The following is a 16,788-nucleotide window of genomic DNA, read 5'->3' on the forward strand; positions in this document are numbered from 1 at the left end:
ATGTTACCATTACACTGTGTTTTACTATTACACTGCGTGTTACTATTACACTGTGTGTTACCATTACACTGCGTGTTACTATTCGCCTTGTATTGTATAAGAATAAGAGATACATTGTCTTCCTGTATAATAAATACACTGTAGCCGTCTGACAGTCTGGTTTATTTCCCGGTGTTGCAGCCTCTGTCATGCATGTAGCGGATATTGCTGGGGATGTTGCTCTTTGGTTGTCACACGTGTAGGATAAATGCTGGATAGACACCATCATCATCACCCGGACGCCTCGCCTTGGGTGTTACATAGAATACACCTGCCTTGTATTTATACATATATACACTATAGAGCAAGGTCTACAAGCTGCGCCCCTCTCCGACTGCCAGGGAACTACAACTCCCAGCATACCCTCATCAGAACCGGAGAGAGAGCCGCAGCTTGGAGGCCACCGCTCCAGCATTTGGCACAGAGGATAAGTTAAATCACAGTCTATGTAGCAGCGTAATCTCCCGTCTCTGGACCTGGGGTCCGGATGGAGGGTTTTTCACATTTTTTAATGCAATCTTTTCAAGTGTTTTTGTATTAGCATGCGCATTCTCTATAGTTCTCTGTTATCAGCCCAGGGGTTTCCTCATATCCGTGCTCAGTATCATGGGCTGGTCCTTGTGCCCGTCGTTAGAGCAGTTGGAGACGGCGTTGGCGACCTGGCAGAACTTTCGGAGCAGGATTTGTCGGAGTAAGAGGTAAACCCAGGGATCCAGTATTTGGTTCAGCGAGGCCAAGCGGATCGCCGTCAGGAAGAAGTTACAGTCTTTCTGGAGCTCGGCACTCTGTGTGGGCGAGGTCGGGTCACAGCGCTCCACTGAGGTATGGTTGAAGATCATCTTTAGCATAATCACCTGTTTGTGGGAAGAGAAGAGGCGCGGAGATTAGACTGAAGCCACGAGACCAGGGATCAGACGGGAAAAGACGGAGAGTCACATAATATACAAGAATAACAAACAAAGGCAAAGAAAATACAAAAATAACAAACAAAGGCAAAGAAAAACAAAGGCAGGATATAATGTTACAATAACAAACAAAGGCAAATAAAATATAAAGTAATAGTAAGTATAAAAGAAAAGAAAGCCATATAAACCGTGAAATAATGGGAATAGAAGATAAAATCGTGTAAATTAAAATGCAAAATGCAGCCACATCCAAAATAATGTGAAATATAAAGAAATAGTAAATATAAAATAACACAAAATAGATGATAAAATCAGGGGGATAAAATATAAAATAACGCAAAATAAAAAGTAAAACACAGTACAAAATAGGATAAAATAAAAGTGTGAAAAATAAAATATAAAAATGGGTATAAAATGTTAAATAAACGCATGTAAAATAAAGTATAAAATGATAGGAATATAAAATAAGATAATGCAATGTATAATAAATCGTACCGTATATACTCGAGTATAAGCCTAGTTTTTCAGCACCAAAAAATGTGCTGAGAACCCAAACTCGGCTTATACTCAAGTAAAAAAAAATATAGGTTTTTACCAGGTTTTTGTGGTAAAATTAGGGGCCTCGGCTTATACTCAGGTATATACGGTATTACCTATAGTGTATCCCATACATTAATTATAGTGTATCCTAATCCTATACATTAATTACAGTGTATCCCATACATTAATTACAATGTATCCCCCCCCCCCCCATACTATTCTGACACCAGTGGGAACGCAGCCAATCCCTCCTGATGGGGTTCCTGTAATTACCACTCTCCTGGAGCCTGATGAAGGACGTGGCGTAGAATTCAGCCATAAATCAGTAATAAATCAGAACAATGTGCGAAACAAACCTCATTATTCATAGTGACACGAGCCCTAAACCTCCTCCACAATTACTACAGGTAGAGACCCTGCGGGGCATAGGGACCCCCGGGACTGCGGGGAGGGGCTCTGTGTACACGCTATGGGCTCCTGTCTGATACTATGTATTGTGATGTGTGGGATGTGACACCGGATATAATGTAACACGGGGGAAATATTGTTTCTCATGAGATTTTATCCGCTATTATTTGATTTGGAGGAGAAATTGCTGGAATGAACAGAGGAAAAATATAGAATTCTATAAATAGCCACAGTATATACACTGCACAAGTATACGCTATATACTAGAGAGGGCAAAACTGCAGCCAGTGCTACGTATTGTCCCTAATCAGACCTTTGTGTATGTTGTTAGTAGCTGCAGGACTGTGATATATGGATTTATATTCTGGGATTGGAGCTTCTCCAAGTGCACTGGTGGTGTGTCCTCACACTGCTGTGCTCTGTGCTCTCTGCAGCCAGTGCTACATATTGTCCCTGGAGAGATGTGCCAGACCTTTGTTTATGTTGTTGCTGCAGGACTGTGATATATGGATTTATATTCCAGGAATTAGTGCACTAAGGCTGTGTCCTCACACTGCTGTGCTCTGTGCTCTCTGCAGCCAGATATAGTCATTGCCTCTCAAGAGATGTGTAATTAGACCTTTTTGTATGTTACTGGCAGCAGCAGGACTCTGAAGTGTGGATTTATATTCCTGCAGCTTTTCCAAGTGCACTGGGGGTGTGTCCTCACACTGCTGTGCTCTGTGTTCTCTGAATTAAACTGTATAGACCCTCCCCTCTGTTCTGCATGAATATTCGAGTAAACAAACAGGAGACTGCTACAGCTTTTACTTGGAGCAGAAAAGGGGGGGGGGGCTGTGGGGCAGTTTATTCTGAGAGCCAAGATAACAGCAGTGTGAGGACAAGTCCTTTTTTGCACTTGAAGAAACTACAATTTTGAAATGTAAATCCATGTATCACAGTTCTGCTGCTACTGACAACATAAACAAAGGTCTGATTACACATCTCTCCAGGGACAATATCCAAAACTGGCTGCAGAGAGCACAGCAGTGTGAGGATACACCTTCTGTGCACTTGAGAAGCTCCACTCCTGGTATATACACATTTCACAGTCCTGCTGCTACTAACAACATACAGAGCAGTCTGATAACACATCTCTGCAGAGACAATACATAACACCTGCTGACAGGTTCCCTTTCTACATCCTAGCACTATAATCATGTAGACACTCAGACAGAGGAACGAGTTGCAGAATTTAAGGCAAATACGTCCCGACATTCCAGTGACATCAGAGCCGCTGCCGTGCGCCGGGCTGGATTCCTTCACGGATCAAACCAGCGCCGGATAAAAGGGAAATCGCTGGAGAGGAACCAACAATCATGCAGAGAACGGAGCGGCGACTCCTCAGACTCTACAGACGACGTCTCGTACTACAGCGGTGTAATGGGGGAGGTGCCGCGGAAAAATCGCAAATCCAAGCGTGAAGCTCATAGCCTGCACTGCGATTATATTCCCCCGATCCGCACCAGGAGGGCGTGAAGGGGGGTGCAGCCGGCTAATTGTCACATATGAAGTCCCGGGCGTGGAGATAAATGCTGCGCCGGTCCCGGCCGGAGCCCATAACCCCCAATGTATCCAAGCAAAGGGACAAATAATGGGGCACCAGAGATTAGGGGTCATATCAGAGATTTGGTTGTTACATGTGATCCTCCTACAAGCTCCTCTCTGCTTCTCCCTCCACCCCAGCATGAGAATGACCCCCACAGCAGCACCCAGGTGTGTGACACCCAGCACCCAGTGATCTCCTCAGCGTTGGCTTCTCCTGGAGGGGATCCCCCAGTGCTGATCTCCTGCTGCCCCCCTGTAATTCTGCACAGTATCCCCCTCAGACACCAGTGTGGTCATCCTGCTATACGGGACACTTCTCTGTCCTGTCTGCAGCTCACACTCACTTCTCTTCTATCCTGCTACACGGACACTTCTCTGTCCTGTCTGCAGCTACTACTCACTTCTCTTCTGTCCTGCTACACAGGGACACTTCTCTGTCCTGTCTGCAGATCCTACACACTTCACTTCTATCCTGCTACTCGGGAACACTTCTCTGTCCTGTCTGCAGCTCCCACACACTTCTCTTCTATCCTGCTACACGGGACACTTCTCTGTCCTGTCTGCAACTCCCACACACTTCTCTTCTATCCTGCTACACGGGACACTTCTCTGTCCTGTCTGCAGCTCCCACACACTTCTCTTCTATCCTGCTACACGAGGCAGTTCTCTGTCTGCAGCTCACACACACTTCTCTTCTATCCTGCTACTCGGGAACACTTCTCTGTCCTGTCTGCAGCTCCCACACACTTCTCTTCTATCCTGCTACACGAGGCAGTTCTCTGTCCTGTCTGCAGCTCAAACACACTTCTCTTCTATCCTGCTACTCGGGAACACTTCTCTGTCCTGTCTGCAGCTCCCACACACTTCTCTTCTATCCTGCTACACGGGACACTTCTCTGTCCTGTCTGCAACTCCCACACACTTCTCTTCTATCCTGCTACACGTGGCAGTTCTCTGTCCTGTCTGCAGCTCACACACACTTCTCTTCTATCCTGCTACACGGGACACTTCTCTGTCCTGTCTGCAACTCCCACACACTTCTCTTCTCTTCTATCTTGCTACACGAGGACACTTCTCTGTCCTGTCTGCAGCTCCCACACACTTCTCTTCTATCCTGCTACACGGGGCAGTTCTCTGTCCTGTCTGCAGCTCCCTCATACATCTCTTCTATCCTGCTACACGGGACACTTCTCTGTCCTGTCTGCAGCTCCCACTCACTTCTCTTCTATCCTGCTACACGGACACTTCTCTGTCCTGTCTGCAGCTCCCACACACTTCTCTTCTATCCTGCTACATGGGACACTTCTCTGTCCTGTCTGCAGCTCCCACACACTTCTCTTCTATCCTGCTACACGGGACACTTCTCTGTCCTGTCTGCAGCTCCCACACACTTCTCTTCTATCCTGCTACACGGGACACTTCTCTGTCCTGTCTGCAGCTCCCACACACTTCTCTTCTATCCTGCTACACGGGACACTTCTCTGTACTGTCTGCAGCTCCCACACACTTCTCTTCTATCCTGCTACACAGGGACACTTCTCTGTCCTGTCTCTCCCCCACTTACTTCTCTTCCATTCTGCTACACAGGACACTTCTATGTCCTGTCTGCAGCTCCTACTCCCTTTTCTTCTGTCCTCCGTTCTGCTGATTTTGCAGATTGTCTGTAAATAGTAGGTAATGAACTGTAAACAGAGGCTGCACGTACTGTCTGTGGAGTCTGTAGTGTCTGTAGTATCTGTAACCCCTGCACAGAAGAAAGCAGTGTATATACCCCCAGCACAGAGGAAAGCAGTGTATATACCCCCCCCCCACTGCACAGAGGAAAGCAGTGTATATACCCCCTGCACAGAGGAAAGCAGTGTATATACCCCCTGCACAGAGGAAAGCAGTGTATATACCCCCTGCACAGAGGAAAGCAGTGTATATACCCCCTGCACAGAGGAAAGCAGTGTATATACCTCCTGCACAGGAGGAAAGCAGTGTATATACCTCCAGCACAGGAGGAAAGCAGTGTATATACCTCCTGCACAGAGGAAAGCAGTGTATATACCTCCTGCACAGAGGGAAGCAGTGTATACACCCCCTGCACAGAGGAAAGCAGTGTATATACCCCCTGCACAGAGGAAAGCAGTGTATATACCCCCTGCACAGAGGAAAGCAGTGTATATACCCCTGCACAGAGGAAAGCAGTGTATATACCCCCTGCACAGAGGAAAGCAGTGTATATACCCCCTGCACAGAGGAAAGCAGTGTATATACCCCCTGCACAGAGGAAAGCAGTGTATATACCCCCTGCACAGAGGAAAGCAGTGTATATACCCCCTGCACAGAGGAAAGCAGTGTATATACCCCCTGCACAGAGGAAAGCAGTGTATATACCCCCTGCACAGAGGAAAGCAGTGTATACACCCCCTGCACAGAGGAAAGCAGTGTATATACCCCCTGCACAGAGGAAAGCAGTGTATATACCCCCTGCACAGAGGAAAGCAGTGTATACACCCCCTGCACAGAGGAAAGCAGTGTATATACCCCCTGCACAGAGGAAAGCAGTGTATATACCCCCTGCACAGAGGAAAGCAGTGTATATACCCCCTGCACAGAGGAAAGCAGTGTATATACCCCCTGCACAGAGGAAAGCAGTGTATACACCCCCTGCACAGAGGAAAGCAGTGTATATACCCCCTGCACAGAGGAAAGCAGTGTATATACCCCCTGCACAGAGGAAAGCAGTGTATACACCCCCTGCACAGAGGAAAGCAGTGTATATACCCCCTGTACAGAGGAAAGCAGTGTATATACCCCCTGCACAGAGGAAAGCAGTGTATATACCCCCTGCACAGAGGAAAGCAGTGTATACACCCCCTGCACAGAGGAAAGCAGTGTATATACCTCCAGCACAGGAGGAAAGCAGTGTATATACCCCCTGCACAGTAATTAGTAAATTGCTGATATTCGGGGGTGGGGTGGGGGGGTTGGTTACAATAACCGCGCATGATGAGTCACCACATTCCAGGAAGCCCCAAGGAGGAGGAAGAATTACACCTGACGCCTTAATAATATGTTTGTGTTTGTAACAATTCTGATTAATCTTTCTATAGAAACCTGCATTTATCTTATATCACTGTGTGTATTATCTCTGTCCTGTGACATCACTGTGTGTATTATCTCTGTCCTGTGACATCACTGTGTGTATTATCCCTGTACTGTGACATCACTGTGTGTATTATCCCTGTACTGTGACATCACTGTGTGTATTATCCTGTACTGTGACATCACTGCGTGTATTATCCCCTGTACTGTGACATCACTGCGTGTATTATCCCTGTACTGTGACATCACTGCGTGTATTATCCCCTGTACTGTGACATCGCTGTGTGTATTATCCCTGTACTGTGACATCGCTGTGTGTATTATCCTGTACTGTGACATCACTGTGTGTATTATCCCTGTACTGTGACATCGCTGTGTGTATTATCCCTGTACTGTGTCATCACTGTGTGTATTATCTCTGTACTGTGACATCACTGTGTGTATTATCCCTGTACTGTGACATCACTGTGTGTATTATCCCTGTACTGTGACATCACTGTGTGTATTATCCCTGTACTGTGACATCACTGCGTGTATTATCCCCTGTACTGTGACATCACTGTGTGTATTATCCTGTACTGTGACATCACTGTGTGTATTATCCCCTGTACTGTGACATCGCTGTGTGTATTATCCCTGTACTGTGTCATCACTGTGTGTATTATCTCTGTACTGTGACATCACTGTGTGTATTATCCCTGTACTGTGACATCACTGTGTGTATTATCCCTGTACTGTGACATCACTGTGTGTATTATCCCTGTACTGTGACATCACTGCGTGTATTATCCCTGTACTGTGACATCACTGCGTGTATTATCCCCTGTACTGTGACATCACTGTGTGTATTATCTCTGTACTGTGACATCACTGTGTGTATTATCCCTGTACTGTGACATCGCTGTGTGTATTATCCTGTACTGTGACATCACTGTGTGTATTATCCCTGTACTGTGACATCACTGTGTGTATTATCCCTGTACTGTGACATCACTGTGTGTATTATCCCTATACTGTGACATCACTGTGTGTATTATCCCTGTACTGTGACATCACTGTGTGTATTATCTCTGTACTGTGACATCGCTGTGTGTATTATCCCTGTACTGTGACATCGCTGTGTGTATTATCCCTGTACTGTGACATCACTGTGTGTATTATCCCTGTACTGTGACATCACTGTGTGTATTATCTCTGTACTGTGACATCGCTGTGTGTATTATCCCTGTACTGTGACATCACTGTGTGTATTATCTCTGTACTGTGACATCACTGTGTGTATTATCCCTGTACTGTGACATCGCTGTGTGTATTATCCCTGTACTGTGACATCGCTGTGTGTATTATCTCTGTACTGTGACATCACTGTGTGTACTATCCCTGTACTGTGACATCACTGTGTGTATTCTCCCTGTACTGTGACATCACTGTGTGTATTATCCCCTGTACTGTGACATCACTGTGTGTATTATCTCTGTACTGTGACATCACTGTGTGTATTATCCCTGTACTGTGACATCACTGTGTGTATTCTCTCTGTACTGTGACATCACTGTGTGTATTATCCCTGTACTGTGACATCACTGTGTGTATTATCTCTGTTCGCACAGCGCATTATACATGGACAATGCACTTACATGCACCAGGAAGAAAAAGGTGAACTCCTGGGACCTGAGCGGGGAATGCTGTGTGTGCGTTATCTGTTTTTTGGGTCTTATTCAGGTTTTGGTTGATGTGATTGTAATACTTATCAAAACTGCAATGAAAATGTAACATGTGAATGCAACCTGAGAAAACGTATGACACGGGGACGGTGTTTCTCGGAAGCGGATTATAGGCCGATGATTTACGGACACAAACGCTGAGCGCGGATCTGTCATTAGCAGCCGCAGAACAGAACGCGTCCATGTGCCGGGAGAATTCCCTGCGCTCAGGACACGACGCAGAACTGTTCTTAGGAAAAATCTACAGAACTTTTTTTATCCTGGATCTAGTCTGCGGATCCGTCACGTGCGATCTAGTCTGCGGATCCGTCACGTGCAATCTAGTCTGCGGATCCGTCACGTGCGATCTAGTCTGCGGTTCCGTCACGTGGGATCTAGTCTGCGGTTCCGTCACGTGGGATCTAGTCTGCAGAACCGTCACGTGGGATCTAGTCTGCAGATCCGTCACGTGGGATCTAGTCTGCAGATCCGTCACGTGGGATCTAGTCTGCAGATCCGTCACTTGGGATCTAGTCTGCAGATCCGTCACGTGGGATCTAGTCTGCAGATCCGTCACTTGGGATCTAGTCTGCAGATCCGTCACGTGGGATCTAGTCTGCAGATCCGTCACGTGGGATCTAGTCTGCAGATCCGTCACGTGGGATCTAGTCTGCAGATCCGTCACTTGGGATCTAGTCTGCGGATCCGGGCCCATGTCTGCTCAATAACATTCCATGATGGGGGAGCAGCAGCCATTACCCTGTGGACACGGTGTGAACAGGATGATCTGTAAAACCTCAACTATCTGAGAAGTTTCCAGGAAGTGAATGTAACCGCAGCAGAACAGGGTCCGACATGACATCAGCTGCTGCAGAACATCTTTGCAGAGCGCCTGTCTAGCAAATGATGGCTGGAATGACAAAGTATAGGAAAAGTAACTTCCTTACAAGGTGGAAGCTTTGGAATTAAGCAGTTCAGACGCTGCAGAACATCTTTGTCAAATCACCTAACATTAAGAGCAGCTGCTGCAGAACATCTTTAAGAGCAGACCTGTGAATGATCTGAATGCTAATACTTGATGCCACAGAAATGTAACATTAGGGAGCGGTGTATAAGGGAAACACTTCCACGTGTTGTAGAGGTTCTTATAAGAGTCCTGTATTAATAGCAGCTGCTGCAGAACATCTTTGGAAGAATATGTTCTTTCATTCAACCACTGGAACAGGATAGAATTGCTGGAAAAGTATAACAAGGGAGTCCAGTATAAGAACGTTTCTAGATGTGCATTGGGGTCTCAGATGAGAATCTAATATTAATAGCAGCTGCTGCGGAACATCTTTGGGAGCTGATTATTCATTTAACTACTGGAATAAGATAATATTGCTGGAAAAGTATGACCTGAGTGGCCAGTACAAAGGAAAGGGGTATCTAAAAGTGTAATGGGGTCTTTAAGTTCAAAATCTAATATAAATAGCAGCTGCTGCAGAACATCTTTGGAGCAGACCTGCCTATTGCCTAATTGCTTAATATACTATTGTAACATGGGGTCACAGGGAAATGATACAGATACAGAAGTATATAATAGAGGGAAAGTAAAGAGATAATCACATGGTGAAGGTTCCGAGCTCTGCATAAGTAGAAGCTGCTGCAGAACATCTTTGGAGCATACCTGCCCATTGTCTAATTGGTGAATATACTATTGTAACATGGGGTCACAGGGAAATGATACGGATACAGAAGTATATAATAGAGGGAAAGTAAAGAGATAGTCACATGGTGAAGGATCCGAGCTCTGCATAAGTAGAAGCTGCTGCAGAACATCTTTGGAGCAGACCTGCCCATTGTCTAATCGCTGAATATACTATTGTAACATGGGGTCACAGGGAAATGATACGGATACAGAAGTATATAATAGAGGGAAAGTAAAGAGATAGTCACATGGTGAAGGATCCGAGCTCTGCATTAGTAGAAGCTGCTGCAGAACATCTTTGGAAGCAAAGTTGCCAATCACATGTTTGCCAGAATTAAATTCTAAAGATAGAAAAGGTATATAATGGAAGGATAGCATAGAGATAGTGACATAGGGCATAATCAGAGCTCATCACTGATACTAGCTGCTGCAGAACATCTTTGCAAGCACATATGACAAAGTACAAACTTTAAACAATAGGTGAAAGCCACAGTCAGCCTGTAGCACTACAAGTCACAGCGATGCCTACCAGGAGTGGTGACCAGCAGGCAAACAGCACACACATGATGCCCATCAGCTGGATCATGGTCTCCATTGTAATCCTCTCCCACTGCTTGCTGCTCTTGGAGGCAGAGTTCCTACTTTTGCACCGGGTCACCAGGGCTTTGATAGTCGCCAGGTTACAGGTGAAGGTTGTGCCAAGGGACACCAGACCAAGAGAGGCAAAAGTGGCCGCAAAAACGATGTTCCCTGGAGTCTTGTGGTCAGTGCTGATAAAACACCAAGTCCCCGGCCACTGCAATGTGTACTGCCCCAGGCCCAGCAGGGGCAGGAGGGCAAAGGCCAGCACTGCCCCCCAGATGCAGAGTAACACTGTGATGGTGATCCTGGTCTTCATGTTGCTGGAGTACCAGTGAGGAGATCTGATGGCCAGGGTCCTCTCTATAGCCATGGCACTGGCAATAAGCAGGGGGCACAGCCCAAACATGGTCATGCTGAGTCCAAAGAAAGCGCACAGGTGCCCAGAGGGGTCCACTGCGCTCCACTGCCTCTTGGCCAGGTAGACTGAGATGACGATGGGGCTGGTGAGGAGCTGCCCGGTGAAGTCAGTGAGTGCCAGGAAGCCAATGCACAGCAGGAACGAGTGCTTCCTCTTACTCTCCTTCTTCTTGTAGGACTTGTAGATGAGCAGCATGGCCAGGGCATTGCCCACCAGCCCAGTGATCATCATGGACAGGGGGAAAGCCACAGACACTGAGCCCCCACAGTCCTCCGGCTTACTGCTCAGGTTCCCCCAGCTCCTCTCCCTCAGGACACTGGACATGTTGGGGTGCCACATCCCTCCAGTGTGGTTGTCACAAGGGTCTGTGCTGAGCTCCATGCTGTCTGCAGGGCTCCAGGCTCAGAGCACTTCTCCAGCTCATATCTACAGCAGCAGGACACCCAGAGCTGTGCCCCCAGCTCCAGGAGCACCCGGCTATATAACCACCAGGGGGCGTCTCCTGCGCATACGTCACACCTAGGGGTGACACCCGGTCATGGCACAGAATGCAGCACAGAGTACAGGGCACAGAGATGAGAGCAGGGAACAGAGTACAGGGCAGCACAGAGATGAGAGCAGGGCACAGAGTACAGGGCAGCACAGAGAGAAGAAAGCAGGGCACAGAGTACAGGGCACACAGAGCAGCACAGAGAGAAGAAAGCCGGGCACAGAGATGAGAGCAGGGAACAGAGTACAGGACACACAGAGCACAGGGCACACAGAGCAGCACAGAGATGAAAGCAGGTCACAGAGAGAGAAGAAGGCAAGGCACAGAGTATAGGGCACACAGAGCAGCACAGAGTATAGGGCAGCACAGAGAGAAGAAAGCAGGGGACAGAGATGAGAGCAGGGCACAGAGTACATGGCACACAGAGCAGCACATAGATGAGAGCAGGGAACAGAGCACAGGGCACACGGAGCAGCACAGAGATGAAAGCAGGGCACAGAGATGAGAGCAGGGCACAGAGTACATGGCACACAGAGCAGCACAGAGATGATAGCAGGGCACCATCTGAGAGCCTGACACCACATGGCCAGTTCCCCCAGGCATTGGATCCATGTATCCGCGGCTCCTCACATCCCTCTCTGTGTAGGAACTTCCTCTTATGCCGGGGCTGTTACATTGTTGTATCCCAGAAACCTATAACATTACACAATCTGATACAATGTTGCAGGTTAATTATCAGGATGTCAAGGGCGACACCTGGCGGCCAACCCCGGGCAGCGCAGCACAATATGGAGCGATCGATCCTCAGGGAATCTGTCTAACGATTTCACATCCGTCTCACTGTTTTTTTTTCTTACCACATATCAATCTGTTTAAGTATCTAATATGAGTCCAAATGTGACTCTCATACCTACCGGTATCTATGTATCTATCCATCTCTTAAGAATAAGCAGCACCTCAGGATTACAGTGTAAAAAGTTTTTTCTATTCTGCTTGTAGTGCTGCTTTCTTCTTCTCTCTATGTATCTATATCATTTCTGTCTCCCATAACCATCACATATCTGTCCCTCTCAGTATCTATATCCATCACTACATCACATGGATCTATTACCTTTGTATCCTACAATCCATGCACATGAATGTTCCAATGCAGACCAAAACCTCCTGTCACAGCTCCCATGTAGAACTATATGTTTCTATGGTTACAGACCACAAACACATTCATCTGATCCTACAGTTACTACAACAATGGGCAGAGAATTTGTCCATTGTAAAGGGTTAATATTCCAGAACCGGATCCCAAAATCTTTGGCTATAAAATGATCGCGTTATATCAGCGCCACCTGGTGGCTGCCGGCGAGGTGACATCTCAGGTGTAATTTACCTGTTGCTGGTTTTGTAATCTCAGTTGACAGTAAATAGAAGGCGAGAGCCGGGAATAGTCGCAGGACAATGCAAATACTTCCCCGCAGATCAGGGATTGGTTTACCGAGTCCGACTCTGCGCCAGGCACCAGCCGCACCACCAGTGTGAACAGCGCAGATGTCCTTGAGCCAAGGAGGTGGAGAATGAGCGGAGTAGTCACACACCTTCCAGGTTCATGATGTCGCCTCACCTGCGAGAAGACGCCCCGTACGGAGACGCCGGCTCCATTATACACGCAATGGACACAAAATAAGATATAGGAATAGATATCTGTGTTTGCGTGGGTTTCCTCCGGGTCCTCCGATTTCCTTCCACACTCCATAAATACTGGGAGGTGATTAGATTGTGAGCCCCATGGGGACAGGGACTGGTCTGGCAGCTCTGTGCAGCGCTACGGAATATGTTGGCGCTATATAAAGGAATAATATAATAGTATAAAGATGTACACAAAAAGCATAAAAATCATGATACTGCACAAAATGTGTGAATGCAGCCCAAAGCTGCCGGCCCATGGGATGTAGTCACATCAGGTTTCCACCGCAGACTCGATCTTAATCTCTTCCTAAAGCAATGGTGTGAGGAAGGGGGTATGGAAAGGGCTCTGTACATGGACACCCAGCCTGTCTTAAAGGGAATGTCCAGGATCTGTATTGTAAAGAATTAGTCTGAGCATTGAGTCTCTTCTCTTTCTATCAAGCATTGCGCTCTACATTGTATAGTGGCCATGACGGGTATTGCAGCTCAGCCCCTTTCACTTGCAGATTGAGGTGCAGCTTAACCACACAATGAATGGATGTGTTATCACTGGCTGCCATCAGCTGATCGGGGGTCTCGGACCCCGCTGATATAATATTGATCACCTGAGATGATTTTTAATACATAAAAATGACCCTTTAAGAACACAGATTGAATAACAATCATGGATGGGGCAAATTCAGAGACCATGGGGGCATTTATCAGTTTCTGGTGTAGAAGCACTAAAATAATCGAAATTTCTTGCGCAGTGCAAGTAATTGCCATTATTTTTGCAGCTCCGCCACCTCCGTGACATTAACACTTTTAAATTTCCTCCCGATGTGATCTTATAATCAGAACATAAACTGCCCCCCCCCCCTTTCAAATAAAAAATATTAACTATTCATCTAGATGTATTTTAGTGTATGCAGCGCCACCCTCAGGGTCCATGTAGTAATACACAGTACACAACAAAGCTTAGTACAGAGATTCCGGCGCCACCCTCAGAATATAAATACAGCACCAGAACTGGGCTCCATATACAAATACAATACTAGAACCAAGCTTAGTACTTAGATCACATCTTTACCTGCAGAGTATAAATACAGCACCAGAACTGGGCTCCATATAGAAATACAATACAAGGCTTAGTACAGAGATTCCAGCATCGCCTTCAGGATATAAATACAGCACCAGAACTGGGCACAATGTACAAATAGGAGTATATATACACAGACAGCTATAATAAATGTAAATATTCAGTGCCCCCTTCGAAAAATAATCAACCCACTCACTGAGGGAGTAGATAACAAGATGGGGTCGGCCTGTGTCACAGAGAGGTCACCGTCCTGCGCGCTGCTCTCCTTATCAATAGCTCTTACTATCAGCAATGCTATTGGAGGGCACCTGCACCCCCCACCGGCCCCAAATGGATGACCAGGTCGCCTTTTCTCGGTGTGGCTTGTGCCCCAGGATATTACATTGTATTCCAGGGACCAATAACAGACCGGATCCCGTTATCGCCTGTGTATTGTAACACTCCTGGAGATTTCACCATTGTAATATCATCATTGTAACATTGTAATAATATCCCGGAATCATCGGCACCTCATAATGAGATTCTCTGTGGATAAGTCATACGAGGAGTGAATTCCGCTTGTCGCTGGCGATCGCGCTCTCCATATTACTTACATATACTCAGACATGTTCTGTTTAATTAAAACGGCCCGGAGGCTGGCGCTGACTGATCCGTATGACGTATGGCGGACAGATATTGTGTCACGCTCTGTATACTGGAGATGACAGGGTCACATACGCCGCGACCCCTGCAGGAACGTACCAGATCGGCGCTGATCTCCGCGTGACGTACATAACACATACATCCGTGTAGATGACAAGGTCACGCGCCTCGGCTCAGCGCAATTATTATGTCAGCAGCGCTCGTGATTAGAAGCCATTAAAGGGATATTTGTCATGTGCCGGAGCCGCTCAGGTGATTGCTGCGGGGTTAGAATTTACTGCGCTTTTCTATATATAGATGTTCATTGTACTTAAAGGGGTTGTCCCGAGATACAGCGTCATCCACCAAAGCCAAAACTTGTTGATCTTAGTGAGAACTGGGATCCCAGGGGTGGAAGTCCCGGAAAATTCATCCACATGATCAGACGCTCTGAGAAACTGCACAAAACTGAAGAACTGCAACTTAGATGCTACAAGCCTCAGGCGGCAGGTTACATGTTCAAGCTCAAGTCCATATAAGAAGAAGTATGGCCTCCAGCCTAAGATTCCCCTCGGTGCCTATGGACCTTGCTTTGTGCACTGGGTCACAGTCCTGCCGCTTACACATATGGTTCCTGGATCCACATTTACACGGCCCGAGGCTCCGCCCTTCTGGTATATGTATTTCTATACATCTCATGACTTCCAATAAATATAATCAGAAGGAAAATATCCCGTGTGGAATGTTCCAACAGAAGATTGGGCCGCAGCGTCCACCACTGCAGCATCTCGGATCAAAACTTTTATTTAACTGACCAGAACCTGCTTGTTGGACTTCTCCCATCAGAACCGATCCTGATAAACCGGGGACATTACTTAGATCCGGGCAGCGGGGGCGGTAGTATCTTCTTATATCTGTTATACATGATCTCCTTCCATCTAAAATCAACTTTTAAATTATGCTAATGGGGGGGGGGGGGTCTTACCAGAGCCCACCTGTGCTGTAGCTTCACAGGCTGTTACACTGTCTCTTCCCTCTGCTTGATGTAAGTGGGAAGTTCTCTTGTAACAGTTCTAGTGTAACAGCCTGTGGAGCTAAGGCACGGAGGGGGCTCTGGTAACGACCTCATGAGCGCTATTTCTCTCCGTTTTCAGCCATTTCCCGTACTCCACAATGGCAAAAACAGGATTGTCCAGTGTCTTGGTCTAGGGAAGCATAAAGGAGACCACACGCACATTAACGTGCTAGGTTTTTCATGAACATGTTTTTCTCAGATCCGTGAGAAGTCTCTGAGTCCTGTTCTTGTCCGTGTTTGCGTCTTCCCAGTCTATGGGATCAGGAAAACCACCGAAGCCGCACGGACGTCATCTGGATGCCGACCACATTTTCGGATCACTTACTAAATAACAGAAGCTCCGCCCCTTCCAGAGGTGGGGACAAGATAGTGAATCATTTTTCGCGGACAGACGGATCACGGATCCATTGTTTGTGGCTGGAGAACAGGACGCGGTTATGTACGTTTACTTTGATGGGCAAAAATCGCCCCCTGAAACCGACCCCCCCCCCCTTTATTCTCTTACACTGGGCTGTAATGAGGAATCCTGTCCAATTTGTTGTGTTAACCCATGGTGTACCAGGGTGGTGGACATGGTCCCGCTCCGATTACCAGGACATGGACCGCACCATCGAGACCCAGATAACACGACCTCTCTCCAATGCTCATCCTCAAAACTCCTATAGGTGCAGGCGTCAATACAATGACATTACCTCATTCATGACCCTATATGAAGTTCGTTCCCATGTAGCTATTTCCGGAAGGTTCCTTTGGAATGCGGAAGAGAATTTGTAAGGTCATTGGCCGATTTGGTTAGGAAGCTGTTCACACTAGATGCAGCCGCATTCTGTGCTCTCCATGAGTATAAGGGGACAGGGACTGATGGGACGAGCTCTGTGCAGC

General features: G+C 47.0%; 1 protein-coding gene across 1 annotated transcript; it reads right to left on the reverse strand.

The window, feature by feature from the left end:
• Positions 1 to 149: 149 nt before the first annotated feature.
• On the reverse strand, positions 150 to 12,126 carry PTGER3 (prostaglandin E receptor 3). Its single transcript, XM_072127388.1, has 2 exons — positions 10,492 to 12,126; positions 150 to 893 (listed from the first exon to the last, which is right to left on the reverse strand). Exons 1-2 carry the CDS (start codon positions 11,341 to 11,343, stop codon positions 609 to 611), a joined length of 1,137 nt encoding a protein of 378 aa, XP_071983489.1. The 5' UTR covers positions 11,344 to 12,126; the 3' UTR covers positions 150 to 608.
• Positions 12,127 to 16,788: the final 4,662 nt, after the last annotated feature.

The sequence above is a fragment of the Engystomops pustulosus genome, chromosome 10 (assembly GCF_040894005.1).
Source record: "Engystomops pustulosus chromosome 10, aEngPut4.maternal, whole genome shotgun sequence".
Lineage (NCBI taxonomy): Eukaryota > Metazoa > Chordata > Amphibia > Anura > Leptodactylidae > Engystomops > Engystomops pustulosus.